Genomic DNA, 17888 nt, shown 5'->3' on the forward strand with positions numbered 1-17888 from the left:
CAGATGTTGTCTCACCTGGAGTTTCCAGGAAGAACCAGAGTTTGACTTCCTGTTGGGTCGCTGCTGCAGCCCCTGTCACCTGGTGACAGTGTGATGATGCTGACTGAAGCCAGCCAATCAGATGGAGTCTACAGAGGAAGATCAACTGACATTAAAATATGAAAGAAAGTTTTCATAATGAAGCAGCAGAAAATAAAATTCTTTCAGGTGAAGCTTAGTTTTACATCATCATCATAACATTTTTTAATGAATATTATTACTTTATAAATGAACCTCTCATTAGTAAATGACTTTAAAAACCAAATTAACCAGATGGGGATTTTGATGTCTATTCATGGTTTGAATAAAAATGGTCTGACATCATTGTAAATATTTGTGAGAAACTTAATGTTTTCATGTTTGTTTCCTTTTATAACAGAGAATTAACTGACATTAATCAAGCTGCTGGCCTGTAACAACTTCCTCAGTAAGTGTGTTAGCTGAGCAGTTAGCATTCAGAACCAGGACCTGAACTAGAACTAGATCCAGTGGTTCTCCTCACCTCCGGCTCGTAGCGAATCACCAGCTGGTAATCCATGGATGATGGCAAGTTGTCCACAGTGAACCGAAGCCCCGCCCCCTCCAACACTCTGACCAATCCCAAGCCAGTCCAAGTGACGGGCTGATCAGGTGTCCTCTGACGGGGAATGATCTGCAGGGCGTGACCCAGATCCAGAGGGATGCTGGTCTGGTGCTACCCAAAGAAAATATCAGTGGATAAACTCAGGACTGAGGAGAATGATCTGATTGACTGAAAGGTTAGACTGGAGCCTCCTCATTGGTCAAAACAAAGTGACATCTCACCTGTCTTTGCCTCCTCCTGCGGACATGTCGACGAGTCCTCCGGACTAGGACAACTCGTCCATTAGTGAACCTGAAGTCGTAACCCTGCTCTCTGTAGTACTGCTCACACTGAGGTAATACTACAGGATTCAACTGAGAATACACACAAATACTACAAGTAAAATATACACAAATACTACATGTAAAATACACTCAAATACTACAAGTAAAACACACACAAATACTACATGTAAAATACACATTAAGCCTTGTTGTCAAAAGGATGGTGTGTGTCTTACTGTGTGTCTGTCACTTGTCAGTGTTACTCACCAGAGAAGACGATGATGACGGAGTGTTAGTAGTTGAAGCAGAACTTCCTACGTGCAGCGGGGCAGTGAGCTCCGCTTCATATAGGAAATAGTCCAGTTGAGGCAGGAAGTACCCTGGGGCAGGGTCAGAGCAACGCCGACCAATCATGTTTGGTAAACAGTGACACTGTCCGTCCTCTGGAGAACACCTAAGGGGACAGGAAGATGTCTCTATGGGTGTCTGTCGGATTGATTCTCTTCTGATTAGTTAACTGATCAGAGAGCAACAGGTGTGTGTGTGTGAAGGAATCGTGTTCACCACTGATCTGAGATCAGCTCAGTCTCTGTGTGTTGACTGATTAATTGATTAGATTAATTAACTGTAGCCCGGTTCAAACAGGTTGTGTTGCCATGGTAACTACTAATGAGACTGACTTCAGTGTGAAGAAATGATTAATGTAAATGTTGTTCACTCATTTCTCCTTGTTTTCAGTGAATATATCAATCTCTCCAGTCTCCTTTAATGTAAATATTTAAAAACAGGATAAAATCAGGAAACATACGAGCTGCTGTGAGCTCCTCCAATGTCACAGTCACAGGGAGAACATCTGAACACTGAGTTTCCCAAACCCCAGAAACCTGCCTGAACACAACACAAAACACAACACAACACACACACACACACATTCAAAATTAACCTTTAAAGACAAAAGATGATGAGAACAGTTTAAAACTTGACACTGGATCGTCATCTACAGTCAAACACTGATCAGTGTGATCACAGTGGTCAGTGCAATCAGTGTGATTGATCAGTGAATCACAGAAACCAGATCAGATTCTCCTGTTGGTCATCTTCACCTGTCCTTCTCCTGTAGCTGTTCTCTGTCTGTGACTTCTACTCGTTTTATTCTAACTGTTGGTTTCTCACTCTGCTTTTAAGTATTTTATAAAACCAGTTCAGTGTGTTGTAGTTTTCTGCAGCGGCCACCAGAGGTCACTGCTCCTTTAAGATGAAACCTACCACACATCGATCACACAGTGGCCCGCTTGCCAGATGGTCACATTCACAATTTCCTGTCACCTGATCACATGACCCAATGCTTCCCAAAGCATGACACCTGCACGCTGAAACACACACACAGACACACAGAAACCCTCAGACCCACATGATGAACAAACATTAAAGCAGCATCTTAAACTTCAACGTGTGACATCATCAGACTGTTTGTGTAAATAAAGTTTGTAAATAAAATTGTAAATAAAATTTGTCACCCTGGCAGCCAGCGGGCTCATCCTTTCTCAGACCAAAGAAGCCGTGTTTGCAACGATCGCAGCGTCGACCCTCCACGTTTTCTTTACAGAGACATCGACCGTCCCGAGTGTCACAGAGACCTCCGCCATGAGACCCGGCTGGGTCACAGTCACATGCTGAAACACAGGAAGCAGCTGTTACATCATCATGACATCATAACATCAGATTACCTCATCACACTGAAACACCTCCTCCCACACCTGCTTTATTGACTGAAGCAGTTTGTGTAAAAAGCAGGATGAGGCTACAGAAACAATAACTTCTCAACGTAACAACCAACATAACAACATCAACATAAACCCAGAGCCATGATGTTATATTGAAGTGATGGAGGAGTTTTAAATGTTTCTACAACACAGACATGTTGAGCTGTGTTTTCTCTCTGAAAGTCAGACGATCTTCATTCCTCAGTGACTGCTGCTGAATACATATTTATTAATTCATAGTTGTATTAGAATCTGTTTGTTTTCCATTGCACACGCAGAACTGTGACTCTCACTCTGACTCTCACTGTGACCAATGCTCTGTGATCAATGATCTGTGATCAGTGATCAATGATTTGTGATCAATATTCTTTGATCAGTGATCAGTGATCAATACTCTGTTGAGCTGTAGCAGAGAACAGTTGCTGCTCCTCAGGTTGATAAAATGTGTCTGCATAAAGAGTACAGTCTAGACCTGCTCTATATGTACACTGCCTCGAGATAACTTCTGCTATATAAATAAAGTTGACTTGACGTGACTTGTTTCCTCAGAATGACTGAATGAAGCGGTTGTCGTACGTATGCAGGCGTGTGGGTCGTCTGTCGCTCTCTGTGGGTCCTGATACAGGAAAGGTCGACACTGTTCACACTGAGGCCCCATCCTGTCATGGCGGCAGTCATCACACACACCGCCGCTCACGCCGCCCGTCGCCTCCAAACGAGCTGCGTCGAAGTGACATGTGTCCGAATGACCGTGACAGTTACATCCTGAGAGAAACAGCAGCGTCACAAACTGACAACAACATGAAGGAAAAACAACACAAACAGAAAACTATCTGAATTTATTCTGAAGGAACAATAAAATAAATCTTTTCTGAAAAACAAGAGAAAATGAAAAATTCTGAAACTAAACTAAATTTTATATTAATACAGCAGTTTAGTGTTACTGAACACTAAGTAACAGTGTAAAAAATATGTTATATAAATACAAACATGTTTGAGTGACAGTGACTGTCCTTATTGGAAATATATGTGTGTGTATGTTTGTGTGTTTAAAGTTATTTAGAACAAAGTATAATTAAAAAACTGAATTAGGAAAAAATCCCTTCATACAACAGATGTTTTTATTTTTCACTGATGAACGATCTGAAGAGGAAAAGATGAATTTACTCCTGCAGATGTCAGCTGTGTTTTCTCCTCCAGGCCTCCAGGGGGAATCGTGGTAAAAGTCCTGACATCTCTCACAGTTCTCTCCGGCTGTGTTGTGCTGACAAACACAATGACCATGAACCTGAAGAGAAGAACATATCTTTATGCTAACCAGCTAGCTCCAGCCCGTGTCATCACTTTCTAATAGTGACTCACTGTAGCCTCCAGTCCTGAAGAAATCACTGCTCAGACCATGTATTCTAACCTCTTGTTAACGCAACGATTCTTGAAGCTCTTTGCAGCGACAGCAAACAGCTCGTTTAAAAACAGACAGATCCAACAGACTAGATGTTTCATATTTTACAGATTTCAGTAAAATATGAGTCTGAATTTATTTATGTTGTCTCATCTTAATACTGAAAGAAAAGTTTCCCCTTCACCAAACCTCTGCAGACATGATGATACATCTGCAGTCAGAGAGCAGGACTGCTGGACTTATCTGGCCCGGTCCTGGTGCATACCATGCCAGTCTGGGTGAAGACGTCCCCCCGTCCTCCATCCACAGGTGTACACCGGCTGGCATGTCCATTACAGAAGCAGCTTCCTCGGACCACCATGTTATACAGAGCGTAGTAATATTTGTTCTGAGGGTTCCTGCGTCTTCGACTCAGCAGCGTGTCACCGAGTGTGAACAGACGAGTGAAGTTCACCCGAATGTTGGTCAGAGTGATCAGATCTGAGGAAAAACAGGTTTAACGCTGTCTCTGTCTGTTATATAAACATGATGCAGGTTAATGATGTTGCTCAAACATGAACTTTTGAGCATACATGACTTTAACAGCCAATCAGACAGCAGATACTCCGGATCAGAGCCAATCTGGTGTCAAACCTCACCTTGGATGTTTGGTGAATATGGGTTTTGTATTTCAAAGATAGGATCCAGCGCTTTCAGCACCACCTGGTGGATGAACAGAAGAAAACATCTTCTGAATATAACTCAGATTTATACAAAAAAAAAACACACTCACACACATATATGTATACACAGTGTGTGTGACCTCTCCGTCAGTGGACGGCTCTGATCCGGAGTATCTGCTGTCACAGACAATGTCATTGATGCTGTCGGCCGGATCACTTGACACTGACGGGAAATGAAGTGAGCAGTCGTCTGCAAAGTAACGAAAAACTTTCCAAGTTCGACCAAAATCCTTCGATCGCTCCACCAACATGGCCGCTGGACGGAAACTCTGCAGAGAGCCAGAAGTTACATCACAGGATAATTATTTTTTTTTTTTTTATCAATTCATATGTTGAATGGCCATCAAACCATGTTTAAGGCTGTTGCTGGGGGGGTCCCAGTGTTCTTCACCTGTCGGTGGGTTAAAGTAATAAAGTCACTGAGTCAACACCTATGGTCATTAATAACTCACCTGAACAGGTGTGTGTGTTTTACCTTGAAGGTGAGGACCAGGTGACTAAACTGGAACACTGTCTCCAGGTCTAACTGGATGCTGACCTGATGAACGCCTGCAGGTGAGTTCATAAACATGTTGAACTTTATAATTTTATTAATGAATAAAATGGTTCAAACATAAACCTTTTAGTTCAGGTGAGTAATCTTCTCTGATTGGAAAGTTTTCAACTTTGTGGTCACATGATGTTTTAAACTCACCGTTCTCAGACTGCCACCACTTTAGTTTTCTCTCTGGGTCAAAGGTTGTGATGATGTTCTCGATGCGGTGACTGTTGGGGTTGCTGTAGCGATCATACAGCAGACGAGAGTCACAGGTGAAACACTTCTGCTCCTCCTGATGGATGAAGACAGAGAGGAGGACTTAATAAATTAATTAAATGAATGAGGTCAGGGTTTGTGAAGGAGTGAAGGTTTAAAACAACACAAAACTGATGATCATTATTCAAAATGAAAACTCTGTCGAGACATTGACTGATAAATGTCAATGAACCTTTAAGATAAAATATGAATATGTCATGTCCTGTCATGAATTGGGAAAATCTTTTGTTCTGTGAAACAGAAAAGTGTCTTTTAATGAAACATGAGTGTGAGAGAGCGAAGATCCTAAAGAATGAAGAGATGAGTTGAAAGAGGAAAAATGCAGTAATGATCCTGAGGGCAGAGAGAGCAGATAATAAAGTGACAGATCAGAACATGTTTCAGTATGAAAGTCAGAGCAGGAGCCAGAAACACATCAGTCAGTTGGAGTTCAGCTGCAGTTTATTCTCTGTCTGTTGCTTCATGTTCAGCTGCTCAATGATCCACCATCACTACAGAAAAACACTCCTGATCCAGAGTCCAGGACCTGAGACTGGGGTTCACCTTCACAGCAAACAACTCTGACTGTCCCTGAGTGGACCAATCAAAGACCAGAGACCAGACTGAGACCAGAGAAGATCTGACAGGAGGACTGAGACAGACTGACCAGATCCAGGAGAGACTGGACCAGGACTGAAGACTAAGACTGAGGAACAACAATAAAACTAATCTACAACAATGAGTGAAGAAGGTGAACGAATCTGAACTCTCTGTATGTGTGTATATAATCTGACTAAAAATTAATAACCCATGTCCATGTCCTACTGTGACCTCTGACCTCCAGGTATCCGATGATGCAGTAGGTCTGAGGTCCATTCAGACCACAGGTTGATGAGGCTGAGAGCTGAGCAGCTCGACCCACCATCAGGTCACCCAGCTGTGGATTACAGGATGCACCGGGACACTGGTCCTGGAGGTCCTGGAGGTTCTGGAGCCAAGCCACTGGAAGAAGAACTGCAGAGACAGAGACGGATCAGAGAGGTTTTAAATGATGTGATGATCTCAGATGTGTCTGTTCTTCATGTTGCAGAGAAGAATCAGAAATAGTCAATGGAAACATCAGAGCCACAACATGCTCTGTATATATGTTATCATACAGATTATGTTATTATATATGTTATGATATGTTATCATATATGAGGTTATATATATATATGTGATTATATATGAGGTAAAAGAGAGAATAATGTGACTCACTGATGAAGATGAAGATCATTTTGTCCTCCTCTTCCTCCTGACTCCTGCTGATTTCTGGTGGAACAATTAAAGATCATTTCTCATCAATGATTCAAACACCTGATGAGTTAGTGTGTGATTTATTATCAGAGAACTGATCTGAGGTCAGATCTGAACACAAACATCACAACAACGACATCTGACATAACACTGATACACACCTACATCACCTGTTCACCTGTGTGTTACTGTGTGTGTGTGTGTGTTTGTGTGTGTGTGTGTGTGTGTGTGTGTATGTCTTTAATCTGCAGACAAACTGTGGTTTTACATTCAAACACAAACTGAATCTTTATTAACACTGTTAGCATGTGGCTACAGCTAACAGCTAACCCTCCAGGATCACTCTGTGTGATTTCTTTTGCAGTGATCTGAATGTGTTGCTTAAACTATTTTCCATTAAACCAAAGCTGTTGTTTTCTGACTCGTCAGTTTTAATAACTTTATCATTTCAGTTGATGTTTCTAAATTCTGATTTAAGAGAACCAAACCAGACCTGGACCAGGTTTCTGTGGCTCTGGTTTAGTATCTGGTTTAGTATTTAGGAATGTATAATGTGAATCCTCAGTAACGATGAGCCTGTTCATACAGCAGTAAACTGTGAAGCCTGAAGGGACTGATGAACTTTGAGGGGAATGTTTGGGCCTCAGCTGTAATTGTGGGGATTTACTGAACGTCAGAGTGTTTCTACAGAAACTCTGAGAACTGTTCTGATGCTCGGCTTTAGATCAACACACACACTTCTCTGATGGTAACGACAGTCTGACTCTGTCTGCTGCAGTTTATTCATATAATGAAGCCGAGCAGGTTTAGAAACCACTGTTTCAGAGTTTGGTTTCTGCTGTTCTGATGGTTGGTCAACCTCTGTCAGCATTAATGCTTTATTATCCATCTACTGCATTCAAATAACATATTCTTTAAATTTAACAATGTTAGAACATTAAAAACAAGAACAGATTTTAACCCAGAGTTCCTCCATATAAACACACATCCACGTACATGATACATGATATTATCTGTGTTTGGATTCATCGTGTGTTTAATCTGAAAACATCTCTCTGTTGTTGTACTTATAGAAATCTCCCTCACATTCTCCAATTACTACACCTTCCTTCTTCTATTGTTCAGGTGCAACCCCACCTAATCTCACCTGACACCTGCTCACTGAACCTCTGACAGTAAATGTTCTGTCAAATCATCTACACAACAACAAATCTTCCATCTGGAGGTTTGAATGGAGGAGGAGGAGGTGAATTCAGCAGAACAGCTGAGGAGAACACACTGACTCAGATTATTAACTGGATTAAACTGGCTGGAACATGTGAAATAGAGTATTATAGATCTAATTCTGTATACAGAACCTAATCAATAAGCGCTTCATTATTGTGTGTTAATGCTCAGAAATCCCTGAGCTGAACAGAGTTGGTGAAATAAATGAATCCAGTTCATGTCAGAGTTCAGACAGTTTGATTTAGTGTATAATGTGTAGTTGGGATGTCAGAGCACAGAGGGGCTGTGTTTAACTGCATATTTCAGGCTAATGTAAAATGTCAGTCAGTTCACTTTGACTCCAAATCAAAGTTTTATTTGAAGTTTCTTTTTGCTCTGTTAGAGCTCAGATATCTCCTGACTACTCTCCACTCTGATGCAAAAGAAAAACCTTCATGATTTCTGAACACATTAGTCAACTAATGTCAAATAAAGTCATTAAGATGTTTCTCTCTGTGTCTCTGTGATGTTTTTCATGGAGATAATGAAAGAGATTGTTGTTACCAAAATTATCTCATTAACTGTTTTCTAACGTGACTTCATATCAAACAGAATCTGTTGTTTTAGAGACTGTCACAGTTCACTCCAAAAAAACAACACAATGAATGTGTTTGAGCGTCAGACAGAAGCAGCTGCTCTCACTGACTGACTCCATATAAAAAAACATTTATAACATCTGAAACATGACGAGACCAAGATCTTTCATTCATTTAAAATTGTTGAGAAAAACCTCAGTGTTTAATGTAGTTACTCTTTTTACATAAAATCTTCATATTATTAAACTTAAATAAAGTTTATTTAGGAATGTATAAACAGTCTTTAATAGTAACATACCAAATGCAACTAAGAGAACATGCTTGAAGAAAATACAGTTTTATCAGCCTCATATCCATCCATTTCTTTCAGTTTAGGAATGTTTGTTTGTGTTTGATCAGTACCAATGTACTTGGAGCGTTTTGATCTCTTCCTTGATGAAATTATTAAAAAAATACAATTCAGAATGAATGTCTTTCATTCATGGACCATAACTTTATCATGTCATACATTCTCAGAATAAAAATATTTTCCTTTTCACTAAAGTGGAAATCTAACCCTAACTGGCTGAATTCAAGTTAGCATCCTTTTGCTTTCACTGTTGCCTTCACCTGTCGTACTGTCACACCTGTATAAGATGAGAGACAGACAGCTTCACAGTGTGGTCAGATTTTAAAACCTCTGACATGAATATTAAACATTTAGTTTGGGAATCTGCAGTGACTCTGCAGCAAACACAGCTCCGCTAATAACTTCATATTTCAGACACATTGATTTAAACAGGAACCACTGTGACTGTCAATCAATCAATCATCAATCACCATGGTCGTTCACTATTAATGAACAGTAATGATCAATGATTTATTAAAAATCTTTAATGTGTTAAAACAAGTGAATGTGAACTTACCTGCTGCTGCTGCCACTGAAAGAATGAACATATCTGGGCAGGTAACAGCACACCTGAGAGAAACGTAGCCTGAGGCTGTACCTGTCAGTGGGGGGGGCAGAGAGAGAGAGAGAGGGAGGATCTTTACTTCCAACAATTGTCAGAGACAAACATGATTTGTACAGTAGAAAACTTTAAACAGCAGAAAACAACTGATAAAACCAGAGGAAAAAATTAAATATATCATCATTAACTACATATTTCTATTGTATCACATACATTAATTCTACATAACCTAACAATTCTATAATCTGAGATCAGTTCTGACCAGAGGCTGTTTCTGTTTCTGTGGTTGGATGTAAAACTGGATCTGAACTTTTCTTACTGATCTTATTGAGAAAGGTAAGAAAGTGATTAAAAGGTTTTCTTAAAGGCAAAAAGAAAGAACGTGTTTCCTCAGATGTCTGAGCAGAAGAACCTGATTTGACAGTCAGTGAATCTGTCTCCCAGTACAAACTGTGGTTTATCTCCATCTTGGTTTCCCTCCATGTTCTTTCTACTACTTTCTACTTCTTTCTTTTGTGTGTCTTTCTACTTTCCATAAGCTGCTCTCTTGTTTTCTGTCTTCAACTACTTTCTTTCTGAGGCAGCTGTAAACAGACCCAGGATCATCCTGAGGTTATATCAGTGTATGTTTGTGGACGGCTTGTTACTTTTATTATCAGGCTGTTTTTGGATCTCCTATTATACAATATATGTTTCCAATCCTCAAACCATCAGTGATTTGTGTGTTTATTGTGTTCAGAGTAGTTTCCATCACTTTTTATACACATGACTGATAATTACTGCATTTTATCATTAGATGTCAATTTTGTTAAAGTCACATTTTAATGCACATCCTGCAGAAAATTATGTGGAAAATATTAAGTCAAATAATTGAGTAATTGTTATTGTTGTGCAGTTTGTTCATTTCATTGCATGTTAGAACCAGGAAGCAGTTTCAGCTTCATGGAGAGAAAAGGTAATGAAAACGGTGTTTTGTTTTTTTTTTTTCAAATGACAGGTGTACTTACAGAACAACCAGTGTGATGTTGCCATATTTAGGTGTGCCTATCACCACACGCAAAGAGTCATTAGTCTTCTGCTGTGGGAAACTGAACAAAGACTGACGGTATTAACCTCCACCCTGTGGCTCCATCCAGTGGCTGGAGCAAACATCCAGTAGAAAATATCAGGACATCCTCCAGCATGATGGTCCTCCACTAAGAACTGTTTCTCCACCTGAAACGTCAAACATGTGTCACATCAGTAAAAAAATTAAAATCAATACTCAAGTGAAAAATTATAACAGAATAATTTCTTTAGAGACATAAAACTACTGGAGGCCGAATGTTTCAGACTAAACCTTCATCAGAACAAGCCCTCATCTGTGCTTGTGAGCAGTTGAGTGAGAGATCAAAGTTTCTGTGTGACATCTTTGTTGCTTATTATGCTGCACTATTGATGTCCTGATGTCCCCATATACTGACATCCTCCTGAACATCCTGATCAGGATGTCCTGATGTCCTGATGTTCTGATGTTCTGACAGCTGTCAGAAGTCAGTGACCTGTGTTTCCAGCAGCTGGAGCTGTTTCCTCTGTCAGGTCTGTGAAGAGTCACAGCTTCATCACTTTCATTCAGAGGAATTCACAATATTATAGTTTGTTTTCCACAGATAAATGTTAGTTTTCATCCAGCAGGTTAAACAAAGTGCTGGTATTGATGAGAGCAGCAGCTGAAGGCCTCACACGCTCATTGTTAACTCTTTCACAAAGAGGCTTTGTGTGTGACAGAGACACATGTGCTGACTCGGCACTCTAACACACAAAGCAGACACCAATACTCAGGTGTATAAAAGCTGTGAGCTCACACAGGTGTGAAGGCAGGCCACCTCCATCAGCACAACACGCCAGCAACATGTCCGCCACCGACATGAACATGATGAGCAGGGTAAGTCCCAGCATGCATCACTGCACTCAAACCCTCGTTACACATTTTATCTTGAAAAGGTCACATGACTCTTTCACATTATCATGTCTATCAGTTCTATCAGAAGGAGGATCAATGATTTTATCGATGATCCAACACGTCATCATGTTCTTATCATTACTATACAGTTATTATAAAGTATAGTCACCTGCACAACCTGCATGACCACATAACAGATAAAACAAAAATCAATACCAAAGAAAAGATAATATTCATTAAAAAGGTCAAAACAGAAACAGACCAATAAGATAAAGACAAAAAAAATAAATGCTGATGAACATGTTAAAAAAAACATCAACTGACAAAAAATCTGTTTCTGTGACACTGAACGGCAAAAAACGTCAGAATATTAGTAAACGTGTTCAGAACAATGATTAACAGCTGTAAACTAATCATTATTATCGGATCATATTCTCCAATAACTGATCAATCAGGTACTGTATGAAACGTCAAGGTAACACCATCATCATCAAAAAAAAGGAAACAATTATTTGATTATCAATATAGTAGCAAGTTAATTTTCTGTCAATCCATGAATTGATTAATTAACTATTGGTTTCAGCTCATCAGAGAATAAAATGTAAAAGTCATTTATGACTGAAAGATATTTATTGATCATGACTGATCACTGATTTGATTCTTTCATTGATTCACATCTGAGGCTGATCCAGAAACACAAGAGTTTTCATTATTGATCCATCAGGACTGAAACATCCTATGAGTTTAACAATCCTCAAATTTTAACTTCTCTTAATGAAGAATGAAATCAGTGGAGCCACTGTAGGTCTCCCATCATGCACTGCAGCCACCTTGATCTCACCATTAAACTTGATCTAACCATCTGTATTGATGATCATTGATTAATTCTGATCAAAACTGAATCTTTTGTCTCCAATGAGCTGTTAACAGTTGGATGTCATTTGACCTCAGGAGTTGTCATATGACCCCTTACTCCTCCATCAGTCAGTAAAACCTCAACACTTTATTCACACCCATCTCCACCAGATCATCTTCTACGAGGACAGGAACTTCCAGGGCCGTTCCTATGAGTGCAGCAGCGACTGTGCCGACATGTCATCCTACCTGAGCAGGTGTCACTCCTGCAGGGTGGAGAGAGGCTGCTTCATGGTCTACGACCGCACCAACTTCATGGGCAACCAGTACTTCCTGAGGAGGGGCGAGTATGCCGACTACATGAGCATGATGGGAATGAATGACTGCATCAGGTCCTGCCGCATGATCCCCATGGTAACCACACAGCCAATCACATTACAGTACAACCACACGATCCAACACAATAGGAGCTGACACCAAATTCATGGATTTTAATATGTTAAAGGAGTTTTTTCAGTTAAAGTAAGAAGCTTCGATGCTATTTGACTCTAGCCACTGAATGAACAGTTGTATGTTCAACATGTAATAACCCATAAACACATTCACTGATCAGTGATGTGATGCAGAGATAAACAGGCCACATCAGCAGCAGCTCATTCATGAAGGAATTTGGACCTTGTAAATTAAGATGATGCCATGCACTGATTACACTGTACTTTTCTTTTGAATGAGGGATCATTTTTAAGGGGTTTAGTGAGTGGACACTTAAATATAAATCTCTGATCTTTTGTATTCAGGGGTGAATTCAGGATGAAGTACTGATTTTTTTCAGATAGTATGACTCAGTGTCAATAATTTCTCTGGGTGTCCACATACTTTTGGACATGTAGTCTGAGGAGTGCAGGAAATCAAGTCCTTCTTTGTACCCAAACACACCACTAATCAACACTGACTGATAACTGATGATTGATTGCTGATGTGTTTCAGTACCGTGGGTCATACAGGATGAGGATCTATGAGAGGGAGAACTTTGGAGGCCAGATGTACGAGCTGATGAACGACTGCGACAACATCATGGATCGTTACCGCATGTCCAACTGCATGTCGTGTCATGTGATGGACGGACACTGGCTGATGTACGAGCAGCCCCACTACAGAGGCAGGATGATGTACATGAGGCCTGGAGAGTACAGGAGCTTCATGAACATGGGCATGGGCATGAGGTTCATGAGCATGAGGCGCATCATGGACTCCTGCTACTAGATACTGTCAACATGCTGAAAAACAATAAAATATTGTTTGAATAATGTTTACTGTCTGTTTTTACTACATGAACAAACACTGGTCATCATTAAATTCAAGCCCAAAATGACTGACTGATTCATTATTTATTATTAATTATCTATAGTGATGTCACAGCTACTGAAGGGACTGTGTCATTTTCAGTATTCAGATATAAATCAGTAACATTACTGTTGAGAGGTGAGTTTGTATGTGACACTCATCCTAACATTTCCAAAACTTATGTCATTTCTAGCCAGTTGGTCAAATATAATATATAATAAAAAATATATATAATTCACTAAGCATGAATCCTGTTCAGGTTAAGTGACCATTTCTGTGAACAACTGCGTTGACATCTAAACTAATCACAGAAGAGCACACTTCATCCAAATCCAATATGGACAGCTGCTCCATGCACACACCTGTACATGTAGGTGTAGTCTACCTCCACAGGTCCTGATGAGGTCTGGATGCGCACATGAGAGAACTGAGTCAATACAGACGCTACTTTGAATTCACATATACATATATCTGCAATACAATGAAGTGCCTCCTTGATTCTTCACACAACCAAAGGTTTACGGTACTTTGAGTCATATCTACCATTATAAAACCTCGACCTGTGTCAAATTCATCAGTTTTGAAGACAGTGAACATGGTGACATATGATTTTCTTAACTTCTATTTGAATCTAAAGTAAACATGTAAAGTCATGTTTGGTCACACAGTCAGAAAAAGGTCTTAAAATCTTTTTCCAAACAAGGAGATGGAGAACTGTCCTCTGGGAAACAGAGAAATTAAGTTTGACAATTACATTATAACAGGATAAGTTACCTTAGTTACTGAGCAGAGAATCATGCAGGGAACCATAATAAAACATAACTCTCACTGAAAGGAGTCAGAGTTATAAAAGGCAGGATCATCAGGTCTCCTCCTCACCTCAGTCTGTCTCTGTTACACACTGTGAGACATGCACAGCTGGACAACAGCTGGACAGAGTGTTGGGAAAATGTTTTAAAGACTTTATTAGAATATTTCAATCTGGTAATTCCCCTGGCATCACTTCAACATCACCACAACAGCAGTCTGTTGGGATCAGCTTTACAGAACCTTATCTTAAAACACACTGATCAGTCTGATCGATCACACAGCCAGTCTGGACACCACACCACACCTCTGTCTTTTCATATTAAACAACATGAGTTATACAATAAACATCACTGACTGAGTCTGAGTGGTCAGGACTGTCCCAGAGTCACCGGATACCAGGACCGGGTCCAACATACAGCCAGTGTTTACTGAGGTCTGTACTGTGAAGCGGGATCTGAGGTTATCAAGCTAACTTCAGGTTTAACTCGATTTTCAGGGTTATGATGGTGGTTCGCTTCCCATCAGGATAAACAACCATGGTAACATATGCTGAACACCTGACCTGTTTCAGGGCAGATTAACTTTAGAGGATCAGATCAGTCGTCATTCCTACAGGATCCTGACAGGGACAAAAGAGTTTACAATAAAGTGACAGATAATAAAGATCAATAGATACAGTTATAGATCAGTGAATGGTTTTTCTGTTCCAGTCTTTCTGTGTCCACAACAGAGCTTCTAACAAACACAGAGAGAGAATTTCTCACACTGACCGATCACAGACTGACTGTGACTGACTGAACTCAACTAAGATGCTTTGATCCTCAAACTGTTGAATATACAGCTGAAACCAGAAGTTTACATACACTGTATAAAACGACACATAACTTTTTTTTTTCTCAATGTCTGACATTAAATCAGACTAAACTTCTTGTGTTGTAGGTCAGTTAGGATTATCAAAATAATTTCTATTTGCTAAATGCCAGAATAATGAGAGAGAGAATTTTTATTACTTTCTTCAAAGTCAGAAGTTTACATACACTAAGATTACTATGCCTTTAAACAATTTGGGAAAGCCCAGATGATGATATCATGGCTTTGGCAGCTTCTGAGTGAACTGACAACATTTGAGTTAATTAGAGGGACACCTGTATTTTAAGGCACACCTCAAACAAATTGCTTCCTTGTGTGACATCATGGGAAAATCAAAAGAAATCAGCCAAGATATCAGGAAGAGAATTGTGGACCTCCACAGGTCTGGTTCATCCTTGGGTACAATTTCCAGATGCCTGAAGGTGCCATGTTCATCTGTACAAACAATTATAAGGAAGTTTAAACACCATGGGAATACTGCTGAGGAAGGAGATGGCTTCTGTGTCCCAGAGATGAACATGTTTTGGTGCAAAATGTGCAACCCAGAACAAAGCAAAAGACCTTGTGAAGATGCTGACTCAAACTGGTAAGAGAGTGTCATTATCCCCAGTGAAATGAGTCCTGTATTGACATGGGCTGAAAGGTCACTCAGCAAGGAAGAAGCCATTACTCCAAAAGCAACATAAAAAAGCCAGATTACAGTTTGCAAATGCACACAGGGACAAAGACCATAATTTTTGGAGACACATCCTGTAGTCATATGAAACTAAAATTTAACTGTTTGGCCATAATGACCACTGTTATATTTGGAGGAAAAAGGGGGAAGCTTGCAAGCCTGAGAACACCATCCCACCTGTGAAGTACAGGGGTGGCAACATCATGTTGTTGGGGTGTTTTGCTGCAGGAGGGACTGGTGCACTTCACAAAATAGATGGCATCATGAGGAAAGAACATAATGTAGAAATGTTGAAGCAACATCTCAAGACATCAGCCAGAAAGTTAAAGCTTGGATGCAAATGGGTCTTCCAAACGGACAATGACCCTAAGCATACCGCCAAATTAGTTACAAAGTGGCTTGAGAAATAACGAAGTCAATGTTTTGGAGTGGCCATCACAAAACCCTGATCTCAATCCCATAGAAAATTTGTGGGCAGAGATGAAAAGGTGTGTGTGAGCAAGGCGGCCTACAAAACTGACTCAGTTACACCAGTTCTGTCAGGATGAATGGGCCAAAATTCCAGCAAAGTATTGTGAGAAGCTTGTGGAAGGATACCCAAAACTTTTGACCCAAGTCATACAGTTTAAAGGCAATGCTACCAAATACTAAGGAAATGTATGTAAACTTCTGACTTTGAAGAAAGTAATAAAAAATTCTCTAAAAAATCTCTCTCATTATTCTGGCAATTAGCAAATAGAAATATTTTAGGTAATCTTAACTGATCTACAACAGGAGAAGTTTAGTCTGAATTAATGTCAGACAGTGAGACAGTGACAGTGACAACATGTCTTTTTATACAGTGTATGTAAACTTCTGGTTTCAACTGTAGTTGAACATTTCATTAGCCATGAACTCTCTCCTCTCCTCTCTGAAACACTCTTACTTCAATGTCACTGTTTAACAGCATCACAGATTCATAATATTTTATTCATCAACAGATAAAAGAGCAAAAACACTCCGTAAGAAACTTTTATTTTTCTACTTATTTACAATAAATCCTCAGCCTGACTTCAGTCATTGGAAATTATTCTTTCTACTCTAGTCATGTGATCATGTTGTTTACATTTGACCTTGTTGATGTCATCTCTAGACGTCGCTGTAACTGAATTAACCTGCAGGTGTCAGTGTTTCTTCTCAGATCATATTAAGATCTTTACTCATAGTTCTGATAACATTACTGTAATTAACAGCTCCATCTCTGTCACATGAACGATCAGGAAATCCTGGGTTGACTTAATGAGTTTTGGACACTGCCTTTCAAACATCTCTCTCCTCTCTCCAGTGCCTCCATCAGGTCTCAACCACATGTCCACCCACTCTCCTGCTAACAAGTTATTACGTACAGAGCCCGCTTCCCTTTTACTCCTTTACAATCTATTAAATAAATAATTTCTAATAGACTAATGTCTTCATAACTAGATATAAAAACAAACAGCAAACAGTCTTTATGTGTTTGTCAGTAACGATTTACACTTTGGTGTTTAAACAATATATTAAATAAGTCTTCATACTTAAATGAATAAGAATGAAATCACAGTGTGTTGTTGTTATATTTTCTGTTCGGATCAGGACAGAATCAGGTGACTTTATGTTGGATGTCGGATGTTTTTATATTTGATGAGAAATGTTTGAACTTCTGTATGTGACTGTGTCATATTCAGAGATTTTTGTTCCAGAAAGTGTGATGCACACAGCGAACAGAGGCCTGAAGGAGACACACAGCTGCTGTCTGTAGC

The 17888-nt window shown here is 39.8% G+C and overlaps 2 protein-coding genes across 2 annotated transcripts in view; one reads left to right on the forward strand and one right to left on the reverse strand.

Annotated features, from left to right (window-relative positions):
* Positions 1-17888, reverse strand: part of lamb4 (laminin, beta 4) — a 29421-nt gene that overhangs the window by 8841 nt on the left and 2692 nt on the right. Inside the window, exons 2-19 of the mRNA XM_018689029.2 lie at positions 10621-10828; positions 9569-9649; positions 6823-6876; positions 6404-6579; positions 5467-5602; positions 5248-5321; positions 4853-5041; positions 4689-4752; positions 4316-4530; positions 3816-3936; positions 3225-3413; positions 2403-2558; positions 2152-2255; positions 1694-1773; positions 1153-1339; positions 844-975; positions 542-733; positions 16-128 (exon numbers count right to left, since the gene is read on the reverse strand). Coding sequence (XP_018544545.1) covers positions 16-128; positions 542-733; positions 844-975; positions 1153-1339; positions 1694-1773; positions 2152-2255; positions 2403-2558; positions 3225-3413; positions 3816-3936; positions 4316-4530; positions 4689-4752; positions 4853-5041; positions 5248-5321; positions 5467-5602; positions 6404-6579; positions 6823-6876; positions 9569-9649; positions 10621-10645 — 2288 coding nt within the window. The 5' untranslated portion in view covers positions 10646-10828. The remainder of the gene's footprint in view (positions 1-15; positions 129-541; positions 734-843; positions 976-1152; positions 1340-1693; positions 1774-2151; positions 2256-2402; positions 2559-3224; positions 3414-3815; positions 3937-4315; positions 4531-4688; positions 4753-4852; positions 5042-5247; positions 5322-5466; positions 5603-6403; positions 6580-6822; positions 6877-9568; positions 9650-10620; positions 10829-17888) is intronic.
* On the forward strand, positions 11277-13936 carry LOC108891735 (gamma-crystallin M2-like). The gene is made up of 3 exons (XM_018689036.2): positions 11277-11537; positions 12582-12824; positions 13398-13936. Exons 1-3 carry the CDS (start codon positions 11505-11507, stop codon positions 13671-13673), a joined length of 552 nt encoding a protein of 183 aa, XP_018544552.1. The 5' UTR covers positions 11277-11504; the 3' UTR covers positions 13674-13936.

The sequence above is a fragment of the Lates calcarifer genome, linkage group LG10, assembly GCF_001640805.2.
Source record: "Lates calcarifer isolate ASB-BC8 linkage group LG10, TLL_Latcal_v3, whole genome shotgun sequence".
Classification (NCBI taxonomy): domain Eukaryota; kingdom Metazoa; phylum Chordata; class Actinopteri; family Centropomidae; genus Lates; species Lates calcarifer.